General features: G+C 38.6%; 1 protein-coding gene across 6 annotated transcripts in view; it reads left to right on the top strand.

The window, feature by feature from the left end:
* The window catches only part of ACACA (acetyl-CoA carboxylase alpha), a 222,571-nt gene that overhangs the window by 123,210 nt on the left and 73,377 nt on the right, over positions 1–25,984 (top strand). For all 6 annotated transcript variants that reach the window (XM_072940295.1, XM_072940294.1, XM_072940296.1 and 3 more), the window contains 6 exons: positions 5,136–5,177; positions 6,250–6,465; positions 7,234–7,389; positions 9,571–9,774; positions 14,309–14,464; positions 16,244–16,390. In XM_072940295.1, coding sequence (XP_072796396.1) covers positions 5,136–5,177; positions 6,250–6,465; positions 7,234–7,389; positions 9,571–9,774; positions 14,309–14,464; positions 16,244–16,390 — 921 coding nt within the window. The remainder of the gene's footprint in view (positions 1–5,135; positions 5,178–6,249; positions 6,466–7,233; positions 7,390–9,570; positions 9,775–14,308; positions 14,465–16,243; positions 16,391–25,984) is intronic.

Raw genomic sequence — 25,984 nt, 5'->3', positions numbered from 1 at the left:
ATTTTTCTGAAACACTTTAGGAAATGTTGTGGACTACACAACTCCCCTGTGTTATTGATGTCAGGAAATCAAGCAGAGTGCAGATATATATCAATCAATAACTGTAGATAGGAAACTGGAGGCAGTGGAGAAGTGTGAGAAGCTTAAAGAGAACCCCGGGGCTTTAGGAAGAAAAATCAGGAGCTTAGAGAATGAAATTGATACTTGCGGGTAGAGCATGAGAGCCCATGAATAAACCCTGTGGCTGGTAGATGCCGATCAGAACTCAGGTAGACATGCCAGAGCCAGGCCCTGGATTTGGGAGGAGTGTTGGGCTACGTTCTTAAGTGTTAATAGATTTTTTCTTTTCTCGCTGACTTTGGAATAATATATTATTCTGAGGAATAATATTAAATCCTGTAACACTGTTTTCCTTTTTCCTAATGGTTCAGATGGAGTCTTCACGTCTGTAGCACATGAGCATTCTATTTAAAATTTTTAAAAGCCAAAGCAGTTAATTCTCTTGAACATTATGGGGGGTTTTGTTTTTGTTTTTTTGGTACTTTCTTATCTGTGAATCTAAATCCTGTCCTAGAATATATCTATAGCTTTAAAACATTTTTTTCTCCCTGCTCTCCTAATATTTCTGGATTTAGGTTGAACAGGGACATGTATAAACAAAATCTGCTAGGAAATGAGCCCAGCAGGGGGTCTTCTCAGGGAATTGCTACCCAATTCCTGTATAGTGGCATCAAATGGGAAATCAGTTAAATTATCAAGTGACCTGATTTGTCATGAGTGTAGGAAAGGTTGCTTTAGGACATAGAGAACATTAAGGTTTGTTTAGGTATGGACTGGATTTGCTCTAAAGAACTGAATGGCAGAAGAGTTGGCGTGTTTTTTGATGTTAGGCCCATAAGAAATGATTAGTAGTTACACAGGGGGCAAGGGCGACTATTACTGAACTCTGGCCAGGATCTGCAATAGCCTGAAATTCTTGGCAGGAGTTGTACAAATCCGGGGCTCACTGTCATGATGCTGCTCTGAATTCCACTGCTGGTGGTAGCTGGAAGGATGCTTAGCCTCTGTCATGTCATCTGATGTGCGCTTGCCCCATAGTTAGTGTAGTGTGAAAAAGAGGAAGCTTTCCAGGAGTGTTAGAGATGAATCCCTTGATCTCTTCGGCTTCCTGGTAATCCACTGTGATGTATGCAGCCTCCCCTATTCTACCCTGTGAAATCCCTGTATTATTGAGTGGAAGAGGGAATGCACAGAGGAGGGGGCAAGGAGAGGAGGAAGGTTACCAGGTTTGGTTCAAGAACAGCACTGGCTGGTGTGGAATGAAGCAGCTGTGCTGTTATGGAGTCATCATCTCTCAGACTGCTTCAGAACCAGAGCCAGGCAAACCAGGGCCAGGCAAAGTGGAGGTTCCTAGGGGGTGTCTATATTGTTAGGTGCTTATTCAGATGCCAGTGAAGGCTATAATTATTTCCAAAACTTCTTGTTTAATCACTATAGTCCCCAGAGAGCTGTCCACAAGAATGTTTGTTACTGCTTAAGTCTCTTGGCTCTACATGGAGACCGTTCTTCCGAACGGGCAGTGGTCACCAGCATTAAGGAGGCTTGGTGTTGAGTCTGTTTCCATAACCATCTAATTAAATCAAGTACCTATATAATGGGACTTGAATAACTGTTCAACATTGTTATTTAAAGAGAAGGTTTGAGGGAAAATAAGTCTACCCTTGTAAATATCTTCTCCATGTTAAAAAAAAAAAAAGAAGCCTTGAAAGCAAAAGAATAAATAGGCTCTTTGAATTTCTGCAGCTATGTAAGCTGCAGTTCTCCAGTTTTATGTAGTATAAATATTCGTTTCACTCACATTTCAGATCCAGTATTCCAAAAAGTGCAGCAGAAGATGCTGTTTAATTGGAATATAAATATTGTACTTTTTGGACCTTTCCATACTTTCTTTCAGCAAAGTTTTTGTTAAGGATACTAAAATGCTTATTTTCCAGATTTTTTTTTATCCTTTGCCACCTAAGCAAAAGCATTAGATTCAAAAACCATGATGAGATTCTGAATCAGTATTGCACCTGTAAGTTTCCTTTTGTTTCTTGTTTGTGAGATTTCATGAGATTTTAAAAATTCTGCTGTAAATTACCTAGGAGCTAACTGTAGTTTTGCCAATTTTATGTGAGTGACTCCCACTTTAAAATGAAATGTTTTGGATTGTTTGTGCCTGAAGGAAGACCTCACCATCGAAAATAGTTATCATTAGTTCATTTCTTAAAAAAAAATTGATATGTTAATTATATCTCAGTAAGGCTGGAAAAAAAATTGGTAATTCTGTTTGCTGGTGGATCAACTATTAGTTTTTCAGAAGGTTTGGTTTGAGTTTTTGTTTTAATTACAGTCTATATAATTAGTTCTCAGCGTGTTGAGGTAAAAGAGAATTGCACCAGCAAGCTTCCAATTTCTTCATCTCATTAGGTTTTTAACACGATTATTAGTATCATAATCAGCTATGATGTTTTCTATTGCAGGTTTTCACATTCTCTGATTTGCAGGGTGTCTTGATTGGCTAATTTAGGCAAATTATTTTGATTGTCTTGATGATGGTTGGCTGATTAGAACACAGCAGGGGTATAATTTCTTCCTGAGAAATGTTGCATTCTTTTGTTTTTTGGTACCAGAACACTGAGAGGGTTTTTCTTTGTGTACATTCAATTATGATATTTGCCCATAACACTAGTAAGAATGCCTGGAAAGCAATTACATTAGTGATGGAATAAACATGAATGCGTTAGTGGGAAAATTGGCCATATGAGGATGAGATAGGCTGAAGGAATTTACAAAAACTATGGGTTTGGACTTTTGGATTTCTTCTTTTCTGGTTTTCAATGTTTATGTAATTTTTGAGCGCTCCCCCCAAATGACTTTCTATAAACATCCTCAGACTTCTTCCATATCTCCCAAAGAATTGCTCATTAATCCTGCTTTCCTGTTGCACTGAAATTCTTACCATCTCCTGTTCTGATTGCTTTGTGCTTAAATTAAGGACTTCACTGTGAAGCTCAAATTTTACTCAAAAGTTTAAAAAGATTTGCTTATGTCATCTCACAACACCTTTTCTAAGCTAACCTTAATGATTCTGATTGGTGGTCTTTGCCCACCTTTGCCAAGAATTCTCAGCCTCTTTCATTATTTGTAGTAAAGGTATTTCCACTCACTTGTTTGCTTTTTGTGCTTTTCAGTTACTATACCTTTTTTTAATAGGATTAGTGGTAAATAAAAACATTTTTTGGTTACTATTGTTATATTTTTGAAGGAAAATCAACTGTACAAACTTGAATAAATGGCATACTGAGTAAATAGTTTAACTAACTAATTAATTAATTAAAGTTATGACAGAATAGGAGAGTATGTGCTTAAAAGATTGTATTATTACTTTCCTTGACTTTCCTTTCAGAAAATTTCATGAAAGGATTTTATCCTTCCATTTTTTGACTTGTGTTACTTTTTAGCTAAAGCTCTGAAAGCCGTTCCCCTTGAGAATAAAACCAAAACTAGACTATATAAAGCCCTGAGCATGAAATCTGTTGACGACTCAGCTCAACGTCTTCCTGCTTAACCTTGAAGTCATCCTTATGCTCTTCACTATCATTCTGGGGAATTAGAGAATTATTTAGGACAAAATATCATCAGTAAAAGATCAGTGCTGTATAAAATCCACTTTCAACGGGCTTTTAAGGCTGGACAAGTGGTTCCCTGGCCTTGCTAAACAAGCTCCTAGAAGCCTGTTAAATGCTATTTTACAGTTAAAATGCCAGGGAAAATGTAAAATGATTTATTAACTGTGCAAGCTATAGTTAAGGTGAGGCGTAAGGCCTGTGGAACGTATTCAAGAAGTTCGTAGTAAATTTAAGAACTATGAGTTTTGCTTTTTTTGATCTCATCAAAGAGAAATCTTCTAAATAATGAATTTGGATTATAACAAGAATAGAAAGGTAGAGCCCTACGCTTGAGAGGTGGAGTGTCAAGATGAAAGGTCATGGGCTCTGGCGATAGAGACCCAAGTTCACCTTCCGGCTCTGTGATCTAGGGACTATCACTTGGCAAAGTCTTCCTCATCTGTAAAATGGGGCCATAATACTTACCTGGAGAGGTTGTTGAGCACATTCGATGGGACAACCCATAGGAGTGCCTGCTATCTAGAAGGCTTTCAGTACATGTTTCCTTCATGGTTCCTAAAGTTCATTGAGGGGTGTTTAGGCAGCTAGTCCTGGTCTCTCTGTCTTGTACCAATAAGTGTTTGATTACATTGCACTCATAATGAAGACGATGCCTAATGAAACCTCCTGTAGAGGCAAACAGTAATGACTTGACTCCAGCACTGCCAGTAGAGCTTCCCATCTGAGAAACAGGGGTATTTGGTGTTAATAAGTTAAATTTCAGAAACTAATGGACTCTGCTAATTGAATTCATCTTTGTTAATTAATAAGGTTCTAGTAAATTGGTTGCTTTCTTGTGTAATGCCCTGCAAAAGAGCAGTAAGACCTAATGATTACAAGTTCACTAGTTCCACCCCATTCTTTCCTATACTTAGAGTGGTAGTGACCAAAGTAACATCTCGTATTTTTCTTTGTCTTGAAGTGCTATTGTTTAAACCTTTGAAATTATTAACTTTTAAGAGTGAATGTGGAAAAAGCATGGTTTAGGGATTCTAGGCTGTCTGGCTAGTTTACATTTTAAGAGTTTCTTAAGGAGAAACTTGGGAAATCAGTCCAGTAACTACTGTTGCAGTGCTGCAGTGTAAGGATATATTGGTCTTATTTGCCAGGTTCTGCCAAGAGCAACCCCTAAGAAGATTTTTTTCACTTGGGAGATGAAAAAAATACTATTTCTTTTTTTTCCCCCTGGAAAAGGGTAGCTGTTAAAGTTACGTTAATAATGTGGTGATTCTCAAATTTGTAAGTGGGGTCAAAGTGATGGTTACCCAGAGGATGGTTCATATTCCCCAGGCTAAGCTTAGGGAAGGAGCATGCTTTCTAGGAAACTGTCTTCTGGATGCTTGACTGCTTCTATACTACATGTGTATCCCCAAAGAGCCATATCTATGAAGGACTGACACATTTTTTCCCCCTTCTTTAACACAGAGAGAATTCCCTAAATTTTTCACATTCCGAGCAAGGGATAAGGTAAGGACTCATCCCCCACCCCTTTTTTTTTAAATCTTAATTTTTTTCTTAAAACCCCAAGAGTGGCTTATCTTTGCCATATGTTCCTCTTGCCAGTCTCCTCTCTGTAATTGAACTTATGCTTCCCTTTGCTTTATGTGTGTCTTAGAACTAAAGAAGACTCCTTTCTGAAAGAGTCTGGTTTAGGAAATAATCAAATATACTGACCTACCCAAAGAAAGCGATAACGTTCAAAATTGTCCCTTAGGATTATCCTAATGATCTAATATTAAAGGACTATTATACTGAGTAGGGTTATTCTTGTCACTTACAGACAGTTCATTTGTACTCAAGTCTTGTTTATGTGCGTTTGTTTTTCAATTTTAAAACGCAAAATTTCAGACTATGTTGGTTTCTTCCTATTACCAGCTTATGTTTTTGGCTCGTTGTCTCCATTCACTCAATTGACATGTACTCTAAACACGTCTAATTTCAGCAAAATATACAGTAGATGTAAATACAACTTTCAAAAATAGATGTATAAATAATTCTATATCTGTGGGTGTAGGATGTTCCAAAGCCAAATATCTCTATTTTTAAAAATTGTATGATATTTATTTTTCAAGTATTTTGCTGCGTCCTTTTTACTCTGCCAGAAACTATAAGCATATGAGACAGAGGTCCTGCCCGTAAGCATTTTGGACTAGTTGGATGAAACTAAAATGTTGGTATATGAAATAGACATTAATGTGATGCAGACTAGTTAATTGTAAAAAATGAGTTATGAAGGCTTTAAATGCTGGAGGAATTCTGAGGGAATTGATGCTTTTTGTTTGTTTGTCCTTAATGGAGAGCATCACCACTCTTAAGAGCATAGATGACGAAAGCTTGCGAAGTAAATAGGTACTTCAGTGCCTGATCTTACGTAAGCTGTAGCATTTTCCTTCTATATAGCTCCTTTTTTTTTTTTTGGCTCATTAACACATCATGGCTTATGTTTCTATTTTTAAGCATCTCTTTTACACACACTTTCATAATATGGTTTTGTAACTGCCTCTTGTGAGCTGTTTTTTCCTCCAACTCTCGTGTTCAGTTTGAGGAAGACCGTATCTATCGTCACCTGGAGCCTGCCCTGGCTTTCCAGTTAGAGCTGAACCGGATGAGAAACTTTGACCTTACTGCCATTCCATGTGCTAATCACAAGATGCACCTGTACCTTGGGGCAGCCAAGGTGGAAGTGGGCACCGAAGTGACAGACTACAGGTTCTTTGTCCGTGCAATCATCAGACATTCTGACCTGGTCACCAAGGTGGGTGCTGGACTTTCATGGGGCGTTTTCCCTGAGGGGGAAGGGACAGAGAAACAGGCATGGTTCAAAATCAGGTTTTCCTTTTTCGAATCAAGGTTCTTGTTCTCTTTTATCCTACTCTCCAATAACCAGCAAAAATCTGAGAGTCATTTCTCTCATAGAAGTAAATATTCCATGTAATGAAGGGGTTTTTTTCCCCTTTAATTTGATTTTTCTTGGTAATGGAAGCATAATAGCCCTCACTTGAGAAAAAAGAAAAGCATGCTAACAGAAAAGTCACAGGGAGGGTTAGGTGATGACAGAGGAGAAGGAGAAAGTTAGACCCCATTATAAACCTGTCCAGAGGTGGGGTGGTTTCTATACACAGTAGGGTACTTCCTGGCGTGTTAGTTACTACTGCATCCCATAGCCATAACCTTTCTTCAACTTTTCCTTTCTAAACAGATTTCCTTTCTAAACCACTCTGTTTGGCGTATGTGCGATGTAACCCTTGTGGGGTTGCAGCTCTGGGGATGCCCAGCGTCCTATTAGAAGAAAACGATGCAGAAGAGGCAGGAGGAAGGGCTGGCAGGAGCTCTTTATCTGACCCTTGCCTGCCCCTGCTGCCTGTGGTCATTGGGTTGACCCCAGGGAGGGAAGTAAATATCATCTGCAGCAGGTGCCTTATGATTCATGATATGCTACTGCTTAAGTGCTTTTATAACAGCCATTTCTCTATTGCCTCTTTTAAAAAACGTTAATGTTGCTGGCGATTTTCTTCCTGCATAGGAAGCCTCCTTTGAATATCTACAAAATGAAGGGGAGCGGCTGCTCCTGGAAGCCATGGATGAGTTGGAAGTTGCTTTTAACAATACAAATGTCCGGACTGACTGCAACCACATCTTCCTCAACTTTGTGCCAACAGTCATCATGGACCCATCAAAGGTACATTTCTCCCTAACTTCTCTCCCAACTCTCACCAGCACAGTCAGATTCATTCACATTTATTTGCCCTTGGACCTGGAAACAGGTCCTCTCGGTCAGCTGCTTGAGCCCTTGATCTTTAAGGTTTGTAAACTTGCTCGTAGGGCACAGAGAATGCTTGTAGGACTGGGTTTCTGGGATGGTGTCAAAAATTTGATACAACCATTGAAAGCAGACCTCAAAACTGAAGATGGCATGACATTATCTTGCTGGTCACTTTTTAGCAGTACAAAAATATAAAACCTTTTCTTCTTCTTCCGTTGGTACCTGTTTTATGATATTTGCTATGATAGCAGTTAGATTTTACTTAATTCTGTAGGATTCCTCATCTGGAACAACTAACTTTGCTATTATTAGGCATTTTGGCAAAATTACTAACTTTTTGTTTTAAACTAAATGGTACTTATCCAGTGGTCCGCGGGAGGTAATGCCAAAGTGTCTAACCCATTTCTCTTTAGTATTTTTCCACAGAGAGAATTTGGTTGACATGGAATTCCACGTGTATTATGTACGTTTTCTTCCCTGAGGCTTTAATTCTAAAATGCATTCCATATAATTTAAGGAAGGAAAACAAGGTGATTCTGTATTTAACCTTCTCCCAGGTGTAATAAAGACAGATTATTCTCTGTTTCTGCTCCCTCTAACCTTTTTTCTATCATAATATTGTGGAATTTGGATAGGAGAACCAGTGTATCCCTTTCTCAAGATCAATTGCAGACATGGACTTATGCTTTTTGAACTTGGTGTCTAAGACCTGAGAAATATTTTCTACTTTTTTTCTTCAAGACTCCAAGCTACTGATGGGTTGCTTTGTCAGGAAAGCCAATGACAGGACTAGTCATTGAGTGTCATCAAGTCGCATCATCTAGTTTAAGTAAGGGTTCTCCTAAGTATTCTAGGACTGATGAAGCTAGAAGACTTAGAACATGACCTGGACACTATGTAACTGTATATGTTTGTAGATGTGACTTACCATTTCTCAATGAGATTTTGCTGTCATCCTCTCTGTTTCCACTCCAAACACCCATATGCCCCATTTCTATCTTTCTAATCGTAGACATCTGTCAGTTTCCTAGACAGAGTTTGTTGACTTTTGTTCCCTTGAGTAAAGGATGGATAGATATTTCTCAGTTAACAAGCAAGTGTGGGAGTGGAGAACTCCTTGAAACACATTTTAACCTAAAATTCTTTGGAGCAGAAACAAACTATAAGGGTGGCACATTCTTCTGAAGAGCCACAAAAGAAAGGTGGTATGAGATACTTCTGTAGATTTTCTAAGAAGTTAAGAAAACATTTTAGCAAGATACTTCATTTAAGAAAACATTAATTTTGAATAGTATGTCCTAGCTGCCTGTAACCATATTGGACAAAAAAATAAATTTTTTTTTTTTTTTTGCTTTAGTATGTCAAAAAGTAGAAGTCACATCTAAGGCCATTTGGTTAAAATAACTCACCAAACCCTGAAAACTAGGAGCACGAAGCTGCCTTGGTATAAAGCTTAGAGAAACTCAGGAACATCTGCCCTATCTATTTAAGTCCCGGTTGGACTTGGCAGTGACCAAGCTTCAGAACTCGGTCTGGAGAGAACATTCTAGCACCACCTACAAATTGCCTTTCTTTAATTTGCGCAGTTTACCAAGAGGCATGTATTATAAAGTTTAATAAAATTGTGTGGAAAAAAGCTCATGGTGGTAATTGCTATGTTGATTTAAGGTCCTGTAAGTGCAATGAAACATAGTTACCATGCATATAAATGCTACTTAATAGCTGTTTAACTAGAGATTTTATTCTTATTTGGGCTTTCTCTTAAATCCCATGGCTTGTAATTTTAGATATTGCAGATCTTTGACACAGAGTATGAATATAATTGGGAAAGGGAAAGGGAATCGCATGGAATCGGGTGTTGTGAACCAGAGAAAAACAGCTCAATGCCAGGCCAGCACGAAACTGCCCCTGACTTGTTCTAAGGAAGAATAGAGTTGGGGAGAAACTGTCTGACTTTCTGTAAGGAATATATGGAGCACACACTTCCAGAAACCTGTGTCTTTTTCCATTCCTCCCTTCCCCAAAGATGGGCAGACCTGAAACAGGTCCTAGTTACAAGGTATCTCAGTTCTGTGCTTGGTGATGTGTCTGTGGCAGATTGAGGAGTCTGTGCGGAGCATGGTGATGCGCTACGGAAGTCGGCTGTGGAAATTACGCGTCCTCCAGGCAGAACTGAAAATCAACATCCGCCTGACGCCAACTGGAAAAGCGATTCCCATCCGCCTCTTCCTGACAAACGAATCTGGTTATTACTTGGACATCAGCCTGTACAAGGAAGTGACCGACTCCAGGACAGCACAGGTAACAGTTGTGAAGCAGGCTCCTCAAAGCTTGGATTTGCTCCTCCAGACGGGCCACTTGTCCTGGGGACGGAAGACGCAAACTCACCACAAGTCCCCATTGCTTCACCCCGTGGGGTTATCCTCTATCAGCTTAAACAGTTGCATGAATTTGAAAAGTTTCGATTGCTTCATAAGCTGTGCCTCTGTCCTAACCATGAGTGTTAGGAAGCCCTCAGCCTTTTGTCGTGTATAAGGGAGCCCTCACGGATGCCACGTGAACCTGACTCCAGAGGTAGCTGGGCAGTTCAGGGCTCTTTTACAGACGGCTCTTGGGCTCCTTGAGTGGTCTTGTCTTTTCCCCTCAGATTTGTCCTTGTTCCTGTTTTCAGCCTAGCTAGACCACTCATTGGCAAGTAAGGAAAGGAGAATTGTTGAAATATGAAATATCTCAAAGAAGGAGAATTTCAACATACAATAATAGCTTGAACAATATCAGGTAGTGTCTTTATCTTATTTATCCTTTATTCCATTTACACACGTAATCTTTCCCTTACAGAGTTCAGAGTATCATACCTATAAGAGCAAAGTGGTAAACATTAACCCATTTTTCAGATGGAAAGATTTGAGAATGTGAAAATGCAAAGTGACTTTTTAAGTAAATTGGTCCTATAATAGAAGAGGATTCTCTTTTAATCTGTTTTACCACCTTAGTTTCTAAATTTTGGGGCTGCTTGCTATGATACTGGATTTAGGTTGGTTCACCATTGCTCACCTCTTTGTAAGAGCTGGGATGTTAATTTTAGGTCTCTGGCCTGAATTTGGGCAGTGCCTTTCTTCTCTTTAGAGGGTGAACTTTCTCTAGTATGTGTACAGAAAGGTTTCCGTCTGTTCTATGCATTGGGCGACAGGAAGAGATTATGTGTCTCTTCCTTTTATCTATGTCCTTTTAAATCTGGGAACAGCAATAAGACAAGACATTTTTGCCCATATTTCGAAGATGAATTTTAAAGTTCTGGGTTTGGATAGTTGTCAGAGTGACCTTTCATTTTGTGCTTTGATTCCCAGTGAGATGGCCAGAGAAAGCTATCCCATGAGAAGTGAACAGTTAAAACAGAGAGAGAAAGTGTACACAGGAGTGCAAGGGGTGAGCAAGAGAAAGAAGATTCAATGATTTTTTGCTGCATTTGATGTTTTCAGGGCAACCTTAAAGACATTTTCAGTCAAAGCTTTCCATGGGCCAGGGATGTTTTTAATTAACTTCTACAGTGGCTTCAAGGCAGGTCTATTCTTGTGAAAAATAAGATGGCCACTTGAGATTTTAATGTTTTTGATAAATATGTTTGTTCTTCATAACTACATTTTCCCCCCTTTCTTTTATTAGAAAGCTCTTAGATTTCCCTCATGCTGGCTAGCATGACACAGGGGCATGAAAGACACAGATGCCTTCAGTCGGGGTTTAGTACTGAACGAATGAGCTACCTTTAGCCTGGGGGAGAACCCCTCTTCCCATGGGTCCTGTATATTTAGGAAGCCCTAAGGATAGGGGTCTCCCTCAGGCTCTTCAGTTGAGAGAGTTCGACAGCCACTACCACATGTGAACTGAAAAGCCCGTAGCTGGAGGAGGGAGCCCGCAGAAGGAGCAGCTTCTGACTCAGCTCTGGCACTCCTAGTGCCTGCTTGATGCTTATTGCCAGTTTGTGTTTTTCCCTTTCTTTGCTCTAGTGAGTCTTTATATAAATTTAAAACAATGTAGAACCATGTGTGTCATTCATTCATTTGTTCATTGATTGAACATTTATTGACCATGTGTATACAAAGATAAAAAGTGGTCTCATTTCAAGAAATTTACATCATGTTAGAAGACAGATATTTAATTTCCATGTAGTGTGATTGTGGTTTGTGCCCTTATAAATTAAGTACATGGGTCTAGGGGAGCCAACGATGGGATCAGAGATTGCTGTCCAAGAAAAGCCCTTTTAATGGCCTCTGGTGAAAGATATGTGTTATATAAAATGTGTACATATTTTCATGAACTTGTAGAACATACATGTTACCAATTTTTAATTACTATGGCCATTATGGTACAAAATGGAATTAACATAGATAACGTAGCTAGATAACTGACCATTCAGAGGCTCCCAGTAGTATCAACCTCTTGCTCCAGGATAATTTTTTATTCTTTCAGCCAATAAGGAGCAAGGTTGACTAGCCCGAGTTTCATTTTCTCTCATTTTCCTTGAATAGTCTTCCTGGTATTAGCTGTAATGAATACTGATGTCAGGCAGTCATAACGGGAAGATTTGGGTAATCCATTGCATAAGTCGGTTGATGTCCAGTGTGTAGTATAAGAGAGAAATCCACATTTCCAAATCATCTTTATTGAGATACAACTTACATGTAATAAAATGCACTCATTCTATGTGTACAGTTCAATTCATTCTGAAATTGTAAAAACCTGTGTAACCCCATCACAATCATGATAGAGAACACTCAACACCCTCAAAAGTTGTCTTGTTCTCCTTTGCAGTCAAAGGTAAAGGCACCAGCCCCAGCCCCAGGCACCCACTGATCTGCTTTCTATTGTTGTAGAGCAGTGTTGCCTGTCCTAGAATTTCATATAAGTGAAATCGGACGACATATATTATTTTGTGTCTGGCTCTTTTTGCTCAGCATAGTGTTTTTGAGATTCATCCATGGTGCATGGACTATGGGTATGTTCCTTTTCATTGCTGAGTTGTATTCCATTTTATAGCTACATCAGAATTTTTACATTCATTCATCTGTCAATGGACATTTAAGATTTTATTTTCCATTTTGGGCTGTTATGAGTAAAGCTGCTATGAACATTCATTTACAAATATTTGTGTAGATATGTTTTCATTTCTCTTGAGTAAACGTATGAGTGTAATTATTGAGTTATAGTAAGTATATATTTAATTGTATAAGAAATTGCCAAACTGTTTGCCAGGGAGGTTGTACCACTTTAAATTCCTACCATCAAGGAAAATACCTGGGGGGCTTTCTCCAACCCCTTTTCTCAGTCCGCACAGTTACGTTGCTTAATTCCAACAAGCCTAACATTATTCCAGACCTTGACACAACTATACCTGCAGGTCTTGTCTTTCCTAATAGGCAGGAGTGTAGTTCCAAGAACCTGGGGCTTTTGCCCCTTTTTTCTTACTTTGAATTGGGTTATCTCCTTTAGGTTCAGTTTCCACATACTTAACACCCTGGCCTCGCTTCACACTTTGAATCTCTTGAAACAAGACTAATTCTACCTCTCACATTACTCAGACATTGCTGATTCTACCTCCCACCTGATGACTTTGACCATCGGTCGTGGGGATGAGGACTGGGGTCTCTCCATTCTGTGGGGTTTTAAGCAGTCCAGGACGAATTTTGCCCAGAACAGGACCTGACTGACAAGTCAGCAGAACACGTTCATTTGTCTAATCTAAAGGGCTAAGAATTCACTCAGCTGAACCGTACCCAGGATTTAGGAAAGTACTTAATTCTTTTCTTATGCCTGTTTAGCAGGTATGCAAATCTATTCATTAATGGTAGACTTAAGCTTATATTTTGGTCCCAAATAGATATGTGGGTATATATACACATCCCAATCTCCATTTGTATACACTGCATTGGGAATCTATATTTTATGTATTCATACATAAAGTGCCTAGTTTAGTGTCATGCAGCCTCTGGGCACTCAATAAATATTCATTGAATTGAAATAATGGCATCCTTTATAAATATTCATAAGCAAATAAAACTATCTAAATATATGAAGTATGAAGTACTCTTCTAGAAATATTGGAGTTAAAATGATTAAAAACTGGTGTGGTGATTTTATTATGTGACAACATAGGTGTTACAGGAGCTAGTCACTAGTTGTGGCTGTAGTATACTGGGGAAATATATGTATATTATATATATAATTTAGTAATATAGATATGTTTTTACTGTAGGCTATGTCTTATGAGCTAACAATTAGCTAGCTAGATGGATGGATGAAATCCACTTGTGGCAGAAATGTTTGTGTGGCTATTCATACTTATGAAGCACCTTCTAATCAAATAGACTAAAATATAGATGACCTGGTAGAGCCTTGACCTGGTCTTCTGCTGTTGAGAAGAGAAAAGAATTCTCTTCAGTGCTGTCCTTCAATTTAAATACTACGACTGCTTAGTAGGTTAGTTGACATACCTCGTTTCTGAATGTATGGGATTCAAGTTACTTTAGAAGGCAAGCGTTGGCAGTCGGTGTCTGAAATATGAAATTTATGCTGTACTTTCTTGTTGATTTCAACTAATCCAAAAGTGACAGCAGCCTGTGACGTGTGGTTGGTTACATACCATTTTTTTTGGAGTTGGTTACTCTATAAAGAGGTGAGAGCACCATGTACAACAATGTTAAGAAGCATATCTTAGCTACTCAGCCCGCCAAAAATGTGTTTCAAGAAATAACGTTTGTGAAAAAAGTCCCCCTAGGCAGCTAATCTGATTTTTTTTCTCTCTCTTTTAACTCCCCATGCCATCCTCTTTTTCCTGCAGATCATGTTTCAAGCATATGGAGACAAACAGGGACCATTACATGGAATGTTAATCAACACTCCATATGTGACCAAAGACCTGCTTCAATCAAAGAGGTTCCAGGCACAGTCCTTAGGGACAACATACATATATGATATCCCAGAGATGTTTCGGCAGGTAAGGTGGCTAACTGGGGGGCTCCGACATGTTCCACAGAGGCAAGGTTTTCCGTGAATTTTCATCAGATGCAGCTTAGACTGGAATAGGGCACTCCCAAAGGGCAGGAAATATCTTGACAGTTTTCTCATTTCTTTCTCTTTCGAGGTTTAGTGGTTGCCAACCCAGATGTTGATGGCTCTTTCTTTATGAATTAACAGGAGGAACAGTGAGGATAGAAGCCTCTGTTGAATAGAAAAGAGTAAACTGAGACCACATGCCTGTGATCATAGTTTACGATGACCTGTGGGAGGAGTCTATTTCCAAAGCCTATGTTCAAATTATGGATGTTAAAAAGAGGTTTGAAACTCTAGTTCTCACCTTCCTATTTTCCAAAATAACCCAGGGTCTCTAACTGATAGCCTAGGTTAATATGATGAGAATCAATATATAACATATACAAATGGATGCAGAGTTCATGATACACAATTTAAAGTATCAGTTCTTTTTGTGGGAGATTTATTACAGCTGAATAAAAACTAGTATGAGAAAATATGACATTATGAATCTCATCCTCTATATGAGAATAAATTCCTTTGATCTGTATGGTGAATCATCTCGAGGCTGCAGATTTTTCTTCCATCAATAGAAGGCAAGAAAAGTATATCGCCAGCAGAAAATGCAACAGATAAAGGTATCAAAAGAATACTGAATTTGTTCTTAAAAACAAAGTCTATGAATATAGGATTTTTCCATGTCTCCTAGTCAGTAATGCCAATATTACCACATTTGAACTTTGACAAAGTGATATATGCGGTCTTAGTAAATAGTCTATCTGTAATTCCTGTATTATTCAGAAATACAAGAAATTTCCTTTATGTAACCATTTGTTTACAAGTTATCTCTCTTGAAACATAGCTATCTTCATTCAGTATTCCTGGCATGGTTGGCCTGGAAGTTGAATGTTGATTCTGCTCCCCCTGTGCCAGTGCTATAAACAGAAATCACATTCTGCATAATTCTTCCTATAGAATAGACATAAACACAGTGATTTGGACCTGTAGGTATGAGTGAATCGTACTGGCTTTAAATGTTGCTTTGAGGCAAGCAAACAACAACAAAAAAAATGAACTAGTTCCCACTTCATGCAGCATTTGTTTTGGTAATATGAAGTTGGAAATGGAAATGAAAATGGTTTTAAAATGAGAGGCGTGTCTGTCTGTTTTCTCGAATTTGAGCAGAATTGATCTGCAAATTTACAAGCAGTCATGCACCTAGAGTAACCTAATTCCCATGCGTGGGCCTGTAGCTTAGAAAGGATGCTTCCCTGAACCTCTAGCAGGAACTCGATTCTTGCTTTCTTGGGTTTTCTTTGTATTAGCTGAGTGTCATGTCACTTTCCTGGTTGTTCTTCTATGGCCAAGTTTCTCTAGGATTTTTCTTCCTTTTTGAAGAGAGATTGATGCTACTTATTTAGTTTTTTTATTTTAATTTTCCTGGGATATCATTAAGTCTGTTGTATTTATTAATGCTCTCATGCTGATTCATGATCACTCAGTAGTTGGACTTTGTTGGGAAAGTGCCTGATTTTTGATATATAAAAAACATCATGTGAAAAATAATTACAAATCCATTTTAACTGAGAATGAGAGCTACAGAATTTGGTCTAACGTTTCGATGCTCTGCAGAACACTTGGAAAAGACAGAGCAAAACTAGATTGATTGAATCTTGATGTTTGTTTTTGTCCATGTTGAAATGCTCAATTGTTACTGATTAGTCAAACTTCTCTCCTCCTCTAGTCCCTGATCAAACTCTGGGAGTCTATGTCCACTCAAGCATTCCTTCCATCACCCCCTCTGCCTTCTGACCTGCTGACCTATACGGAGCTCGTGTTGGACGATCAAGGTCAACTGGTTCACATGAACAGACTTCCAGGAGGAAACGAGGCAAGTGGCTGAGTCCCCGTCCTTCCTTTCTTACCTCTGTGTCCACCAGTGCCAGCTTCCCGTGGGGGTGGCCATTACATAGTATATTAATTAAGATCCCAGTGGCACAGGCAGCATGGTCGTCTTATTGGTAGAATTAGTAGTCTTACTGGTAGAATTCTTTAACCAGAGAACATTGACTGGGTATCAAAGAACTGTCATTGATTTTTTTAGGTGTGGTAATGGTATCCCATTATTTTAAGTGGTATTACAATTTTGCTTTGTAAACAAGTATTGTTTTCTGTAAGGCAGACATACTTAGAATAGTTACAGATGAAATAATCGAATGTCTCAGATTTGCTTCACAATAATGGGGGCTGGTGGATGTGGGAGTGTAGACGAAACAAGATTGGTCATGAGTTGTTAACTGAAGCTAGGTGATAGGTACATAGGAATAGATTATTTTCTCTATTTTTGTTTCTTTGAAATTTTGAGATTTCCTATAATAAAAGCATTTAAAGTATTTTTTGCTTGTTATTCTTCCTGATTTGGATAATTATTTGCATACTAGTATACATTTTTTGGTATGCTTTCCATTCTCAGATAATTTGATCTGGTGCTGCTATGAGCATAGTAAATACTTTCGTCTTAAAGGGGCTCAGTCAGAATCAGGAAATTTAACATGAAAGAAGGTAACAGAGAACCCACGTCTGATAGTGACCTAGGAATGTATTTTCTAGCTTAGGATTCTTTTTTTCTACAGTGCACTGTTAATAATAATAAAATGTCATATTCTACCTCATACCCTGTAACCTCCTTCGTGCATTGGGATTCTTCTTAATTTTAACCATGCTTCTAATGTACAGTTATAACAGCAATGATAATAGTAATAAACCTCAAATGAGATGTTTTTATTTCAACCATAGATATAATCCCTAGATAAATCTCATTCCGTACAAGGAGTAATCTTTACCTGGATGTTCACCATAAGCAGGCTGGGTAGACGTTTGGAGATAAATGCATTTTTCCCCCATTTTATGCAATATCTTTTTCAAAAAATGTTATTATATGTACAAGGTGTGGAGCTGTTCAGCGGATGCCAAAGGTGGGTGATTTGGTATTAAGATGGGTACAAGCATTGGACCAGACGGAGAGTATTAGACTTGTAGGAGTTCTTCTAATCTAACGCCTCGACAAAAAGCAAAGGAAGAGAGTAGGGAGGAAGGATGCGTAGGATTTTGGGGAGAGTAGATATATGTATGCTTGTTAACACACAAAGTTGAAGCAGTGATTTATACCACTGTGTGTGGCAACTACAGAATGAACCCCTCCACAGCAAAGAAAAGCTTCATTGTGCGAGACTTAAATTCTGATTCATTCAACAGCGTAGTCTTCAGGAATGGAAGGCACCCCTGTGAACAGCTGAGAGAAAAACGCTTTTAACTAATGTAATTAAAACACAAAATGAGATTTTTGGCCACGTGAAAGCTAGCTGCAGTGCTGTGTGAAACCTCTTGCCATGATCTTTCTCTCCCGCTTCCTCTCTGCTCTCATTCTGTGTTTGAGCGAATGGAGACTGGGGGAATAGTGAAGTCCCAGAGGGACAGAGCTCTGTTCTTGCTGAAATTACAAGCACAGAGCTGCCTGGGCATGAACATGTAGTGTTTACTCTGCCAGTATGAATACAAATAGTCTTATTATACGGGACTCTGTACCCAAAGACCACACACACGTACGCACACACGCGCGCGCGCGCGCACACACACACACACACGAATACAAAAAAAAAATTAAAGGTTTTTTTTTAACCCTTTCAAGACTCAACAAACCTTGGGAAAGGGATGTCTTAAGACAGTGGCACAGGACTACAGCTATGAGTGGTAGGGTCAATATAGGGACCATACGTTTTCCTTTGCCCAGTGCTTTAATAATCTTGAAATCTAGAAATCTAATAGTATTTAAAATTTTTCTTTTAATATGAAAAGGAATATATGTATGTGTATGTATGACTCAAACATTATGCTGTACATCAGAAATTGACATGACATTGTAAACTGACTATACTTCAATTAAAAAAAATTTAAAAATTTTTTTTCTTTTGCTTTTCATCAGTTCTTACTTTCTTCTTGTTCTACTCTTTTCCCTTCTTAGTTGCCTATTTTCTTTCTCTTTTCCTTTTCTTCAAATGATTGACTAAGATTGAAGCTGAGTGTCAGCTTGCTGTTTCTGAGCCTTTGAGCTCGGGAGGAGCGAGACCGAGGTTCTTTTGTGAGCAGTTAGTGACTAACGCCCAGGATGGCTGATGAAGCCAGTCAGTGGCCGGAGCTAGATTATAGGGCACTGCATGACAGGAATGAGGTTAGTATTAGTATCAAACACTGTTACCAATATCTTGGACATACAATGGAACATGTCCACTAAGAGACTGACCCATCTAAAGATGGAGTTTCAGCAGTCAGAACTCTGAGGGACAGCTGTGCCTAAGAGATGACAAGGTGTCAGGAGGACGTATTTCCTCGTGCTGAGCCCAGTTTTATCAGGGCAAGTCGACTTTCAGCTATTGCAGTTTAATTTTCTTTGGCCAAAGAGGCAAGTTTGTCATGAGCCTGGCACTCTACATATTACCCCAAGAATGATGCGAGGGGAAAGAAAAGAGCGCATGCTGATGAGATTTGGAGCAAATCGGTCCTATCCCAAAGAGAGTAGGCATCTGAACAGAGCCTTGAGAAATAGTTTTATTAAAAAAGGAATAAAAAATTGACCTGCTAATGTTCTGAGAGCCAAGACTCAATGTAAATGCATTGATGCTACATAGACATTAAATCATCATAATGCGGTGCTCTCCAAAGGTGACGGCTCTACCAGGTCATCATTGTGGGTGATATTGCATTACCCTGAAGAATTGGAGTTTCTGGGTTTAAAAGCCAGCACGTGGATATAAGGAATACAGGTAAAACAAGAGATTCCTGCAGAGTTTCCCCATGAACTGAGATGCTTTTCCCCATAATCAAAGGCAGAAAACCTGTACTTATCAGACCATCGGCTGTATGGGTAGCCAGTCTTTCTTCCCTATTTTTTTTCCAGGACAGTAAATAGGTAAAATGGTGATGGGACCAGGACTTGGAACAATTCAGTTCCATTTAGTTTTAGGTAACTTGTTTGCCATTTGAGGAAGAATATTGGCTGTTTCAGCAGAGATGTGACCTGCATTTTGAACATTTGTGCCCGTGCTAAAAGAAGGAGAGAGCGGTGTTAGCTCCTTTCTATTTTCCTAGTTGTCCCTTCCCCACCAAGAGAGATGTAGCTGCAGGAATGCCACCTTAACGCATGATGAAGGGTATAGGAGAACACATTTTTCTCATTGTCAGATTTGAATGGCATTGATTTTAGTATGAATTTAGAATGGGAATAAAAAAGATGTAGATCAAATCTGTGAACTGCGTTACTTGCAAATAGCTCCAAAGATGAGTTGTCTAGGGTTTTTGGTTTTTTTTTTTAATAGTTTCAAGTAAAGATGAAAATTGAGGAAAATGTGGTTGCAACATAGACTGAACTGATTTCATTTCTAGCTGCTGTGATGCTCCTGTGATGGGCACTGTATGTAAATACACAGCTAAATGCAAGTGTGCTGCTGAGCCTGGATACAGAAGGTGCAGCTCACTAACAGTTCTGCTCTGACCACGTCTCAATTTGAGGGGAATTGTTTTCATTTTCCTGCCAGTTTGCTAACCTGTTTTGATCATTTGGCGGAAGCTGTAATTGTAGGTGGGAACATTTTGAGTAACAGTTCACAATCCAGTGCAGCTGCTTTTCGCACCAAATCCTGTTATTAAAAGGCTCAAGCTAGGATCAAGCCAAGGATTATAACTGACTTGACGGAGAACAACTTAACTTTAACTGGTAGGACAAAGGAAGCACTAGCCTTCTTGAGACTATGTTCTTATTTGTCTTGAAGTGTTATTAGCATTCTTTTATTGTATTTCCTTTAACTGCTCTGGGAGCTAGATGATAAATCTTCAAATTGGGCAATGACGAAAGATATGATAGACAGGCACCTTTTATGGCAATGATTATGGATAGAAATTAGGACCCTGTTTTCCTTCTGTTTCAGAACACGGGCTTTTTAACAGTATGAAGCTGTCCATTCCCTCCCATTGCTCCTCTCATAACGAAAGACTGAGATGAGAAGAAAGTGCTATGTTTAGAAGCAGTTATAATAATTAGGTTTAGGATGTGTACTCCGAAAAGGATTGGTAATCAGAGATGGGAATTCTTGCATGGTATTACATTTTTTTTCCTGAAAGTTTTTCCTGGGTGTTAAGTATATTCCAAATCGAATGCAATTTGATGACCACCTCTACACACACGACCACGCTTAAGAAATGAAGTGGCTCCAAGTCTTCGTTTTTTCAGATGGGCACTAGGTGTCAGGGTTTTTCCTTCTCAGCAACCTGGCATTCAGACAAGCCTCTTGAATTGCCCTGTTGGGTGAGGCAAATCCAGAGCAGTATGCTTCCCTCTTTTTTCAGTTGGTATAGTAGGCTTTGCCTGGCATTCCTACCATGTGTGATTGCATTCTTAACCCTTTGGGTGGAGATCTGTTAAATTTTATATAATGACTACACATTTTTACAGGAAACATTTTTTTTTTTTAGGAAGAGGATGCACAAGGAGGAAAAAAGGTAGTATAAATGAAAGTTTAAAGGCTAGCTGCCATGATGACTGGTGTCTCAGTTTCAGTTACACTTTAAATTCTGTGGGGGGAAATGGTAGAGATTAGGCATTCAGTTCTAGAACTTCCCAGCCTTGCTCATTTAATTGTCATTTAATTGTTGGCGAGACACTCTTGTCACAGTCCACCAAGGCACAAGCATCTCTTTAATTTTTTTTCTAACTGAAATATAGTCAATTTACAATGTTGTGTCAATTTCTGGTGTACAGCATAGTGATTCATTTATATATATGTGTGTGTGTGTGTGTGTGTGTATATATATATATATATATATATATTCCTTTTCATATTTTTTTCATTATAGGCCATTACTAACTCTTCTATTATAAAATATTTCAAATCTATAGAAAAATGTGGAGAGTGATATGACAAATAGCCCTGCATCTACTGACTACCTGAAATAAATCTTACCAGTTTGACACTCCTTACTTACGTATTACTACAGTGCTTTGAAATCTCTAATTTGAGTATAAAAACAAAAATAAAATTTAGGAGTTGGATAGGAAAAGAAAGTTGGTAAGCTTATCTAAGCCTGAAAGATTGGAAGAAATTAATTAGCAGATCCATTTTGACAGTTCTTAGGCTAGACCTCTTAACCCAAAGGACCTCTTCTTTTAGAAAAACCACCATAACCCTCTGTCTTAATTCACTTGGTTGACATTTTCCATACTCTCAAAGGAATTGCCTGGGTTTTCCTGGACTGAAATTCTAGTGGAACCCATTGTGCTTTGAAACTCTGACTGGAGAGAGCGTGTATGTGTCTGTGGAGCGTGTATATGTCTGAGCAAGGAAAGGGCTGACCATTTCTCATGTAAACAAAGCCCAAATATTTTTCTAGTTTAACACTAGGCTTTTGTATTGTTTTACTCAATTTCACCTCAGAATAGCTCCATGGATGTGAAGCTAATTTGGTTGTATTTTACTGTGCTTTTGTTTCATTCTTTTGAAATCAGTTTACCTTTTCATGCTGGGTGTGGAAATTGAGTCCATGTCAGTCTTGTAGATATATGTTGGGAAAGAGGCATATTTGTATTGTGATACGCTGAAGGTGAACTCTGAAATAGACCTGAGGAAAGCAGATCTGAAAAACAGGATCATGGTCTGTGCACTGACTGTTCAAGTTATAAAAAGAGACTAATGGTCCTTGCCACCAATCTATCCCTGAAGATGGGAGAATGTTTGTAAGGGCTTTGAGATCCTCAGCAGAGAAGTATCACATTCCACTGATTACATACAAACATTCATAATTTGTACTGACCTTATTTTTCATCAAGGACTTTAAAAAACCAATTTTGAGTCCTTTTTGGCCTAGCAAGATAGGAAATTCAAGTGCAGAAAAAGACATTTTATGGAATATGTGGTAAGGCTGTCTTAATTAAAATTATCATACACTTTTCTTCTTTTATCTTCATCCTAAGTGAGCATGTTTGGCTACAGGTCTTTGTCCGAAATGATTTTCAGGACCGCAGGTTAGTCCCTCATTACAGAAATATTGAGGCTAATTTTGAAAGCGAGGTCTTCCTGCCATTACTTCTGATGAATATCTCTAACACTGTCCTTTGGGGATGTATACACTTTTGTTCAAATTCCTTCTGAATGCCAGTTACTGGGGCTGGAGATTTCTCATCAAGTTGATTAGTTGATTTTTGACTCATTTCATCATTTGCAAACCAAGGCCCAGTGAGCTTGACTGACTTTGAAAAATCCTAATGCATCCCTGGGTCGACTAAAGCAGCTCGTGTGGAGGGCTCCTCAGTGTCTTTCAAAAGTAAGTCCTAAAGATAGCCTTTAAACAAAAGGATGCACCTGCCAGCATTTTCATACATCTTGAGTTTTAAGATTTTACTGAAAAAGGGTGTGATATAGTACCCTATGTCAAGAAATTTTACAGCTCCAACCAGAGGCAATAATGAGCATCAGGACAGCAACAGATGACACCAGAGGATGAGGTGTAGCGTGGAGCATCAGAGTTCAGCATTCGTTTGCGTGATTAATGGGCAAGGCTTCCTGAACTGTAGTAGGCCAACTTGGTTAATTTCCCTTTCAGCCAATTATTCCAGCACCTCATTTCTCAAATACCACTGGCTTGGATGTGCTCCACTGCATGTATTTCTTTAAATTGATATGTTTATTAAAGCATTGTGTTGTACGTGGGTAAAAGTACTGTGGTTTCACATATATAAATAGTACAGGAAGAAATAATTCCCCTGTTTAAAATTATTATTTCTAATCATTGGTAACATTTTTAAAGAATTACCTCTAGGAAGAAAATTTTTTTGCTCTAAAAATGGTATTTTTCTTGACCTTTTATCACTTTTTAGAAGGGTTGAGGTAAGTTTATTCAGCCATTTTTGAATTATCCAAGCATGAAAAAAAAAGAGTTTTTCAGCTGTTAAGAAAATTGTTTTCAGCTCTTTTTATGTGATCATACAACAGTAGGCAGTGGAACATGATATCCAGCAGTTAACACAATGTGTAAAGGCATTGACAGTTTTGCAGCATGGTTTTTCTGAATGGCCCAAATAAGTCAAGTATTGCATTGTCTTATGGTTTAAAAACACACTTTTTAAGACTTATAGGGTATTTTCTAATATTTCATCACGCATGTTTTTCCATGAGATTCTGGTTTAAAATTGTAATTATTTTTTATTGTATCTAATTAGAAGTGAAGGTTTAGTATTTGATCCAACATACAAAAGGGGGAGAAAGGTTAGCGTTTTGTCTCCTGTCTGAAGAGGAACTCAAGTTCAGGTTCCTTCTCTCTGGATCTTAGTTTTTTCATCTTCATGATACAATTGATGCCTGTCTCAGCTCTAACATTCTAGGATTCTTGGTATTTCTGCCCCAGGGCCTCATAGGATGATCATCTTCCTGGCATTAGCAGTGGTAGAACGCTGGCTACTGGAGGCTTTGCCAGAAAAACTCACTTTTTAGACTTTCAGCATGGAAAACAGATAAAGCTGCAACCTCTCAGAAATTCCATACAGAAAGGTATTATTGCAGCTGAACTCAAAGTGTGGAGACATAAGAAAGGCAACCGTGGCAAAGACACTGCCTTTCTGCTTCCCACGGCATAGCTAGAGTTGACGGATGCTTCTTACACTCTTGAAAACAAATTCCTGTCCTGTTCTGCCCCTTTGCTTTCCCTTCAGATTTCTTTATTGAGCTTAATCTCGTTGTTTTATTTTGTAGTAATAGCAGCTTTGGAAAGCACGTGTGTGTACGTGTGTGTTATGTACACTTGCACATCCTGTTCACATTGATAGTACAAATTAATGTTGATGTCAATTTTGGTGTTAATTTTGGGTCATGATTAGTGTTGACACTTTGTGTCAAACTAATGGCATTTATGGGCACCATCAGAATAAATGTTAATGTTATCATGTTTTTATTATCTGTTATAGTAATATTAAACCAAGGTCCTCCCAGGAGAAAAAAAATACATGTATGGATAGATAGATAATGCCTTTCTGTATCGCTGGTGTTACTCAGCGAGAAAATGACATCTCAGGGCAGAATCCTAATCACTGTTTGGAGCATCAGAAATAATGATCACCTCTGATCGGAGGTTGTGAATAATTCATTCGGTTTGATTTTCACATCCTGTCCAGTGATACTTTTCAAACCAAATGTGTTTCTACAGGAAAATAATGGTCCCACTTCTTATGGAAATACTGTGGCACAAATCATTTTACCCACATAAAAACAGTTAAATAAGTCTGTTCTCTTCTGCTTGCTTTCTCCTCCCCATTCCCTCCTCCCTCGCTTGCGTGTTTATTCCAGGATCAGACGGTGGCCAAATAAATATTTTCTTCCTTAGAACTTGTACAAGAATAACAAATATTTATTTATGCTTATCCTTAACTTACTCACAGTACCTCTTTTGATCCTCTTCCCTTTCTCGCTTTAAGGTAATTAGTTTAGACGGATAATCCTAAAACTAAGACTCCTGCTAATTGGAATGTTCTGTTATCAAAACTAATCTGAAATTAGATATTTTTAAAAAATGATTTATGGCTGTATCAGTGAAATTGTAATTGGCAGTTAGAGTCCAGAACCCCTTGGTTAGTCCGTGCCCCGGCCAGACAGTGATCAGGGAAGAAGTCTGTGGCACTTCCAGGGCCAAAAAGCTTGAGTCTGCAACTCACTAGACCATAAACCCACCCACTCTCGCAAGCCCCTTTCAAGCTGCGTGTTGCCCCTTTGTTGCTTCCTTAGCCCTTAGTCCGGGAGTGTCATTTTCACTAGGTTTCACTTGCGTAGAAACATTGAAGGGAGGGAGAAGCTGAAACAAGGGGATTCAGTGATGGAATTTCCTTTGGTTGTTATTTTCAAGTTAACATACAAGGCAGCTTGGCTTAGGTGAAATCAGTGAATGTCATATTCCTAATCACATTGTCACACTTGTGTATGCTTTTATAGTGATCGCAGGATTTTCAATACAAAATCCCCATTGTGTCTATAATATAGATAGACCGTCCATATAAAGCAATTTGACTGAAAAACTTGCGGTGCCCTAATTAAATGGGAGGAAAATATGACTGTCTTCTGAAGTAATGACCCAATCCTCTGAGACAAAGCTATTCTTAGATAGAATATTTTGAACCATTTCTCCTGAATGTTGTGACCCTTTTTTTTTTTTCTCTCTCTCTCTAAATCTAACAAGGGCAGGGAGGAGCATTTTTCCAACCTAGTTTTCATCATCAGACAGAAAGTATTTTGCATTCAGAAACCATTTCCAGCATCAAATTCAATTTTGTCAAGTGATTAGTTGAGTTTGGTAGAGAATAATTTAAAAACACAAAGCTGGAAATGGCCGTGGTGCTTCTGCACTGGAGGAGAGCAGTTGCTGTTCGCAAGTTGCAAGCCCTCTCTCAGTGACT

The sequence above is a fragment of the Vicugna pacos genome, chromosome 16 (assembly GCF_048564905.1).
Source record: "Vicugna pacos chromosome 16, VicPac4, whole genome shotgun sequence".
NCBI classification, from domain to species: domain Eukaryota; kingdom Metazoa; phylum Chordata; class Mammalia; order Artiodactyla; family Camelidae; genus Vicugna; species Vicugna pacos.
Note: the sequence above shows the minus strand (reverse complement) of the source record. Positions and strands in the feature narration are given on the sequence as shown.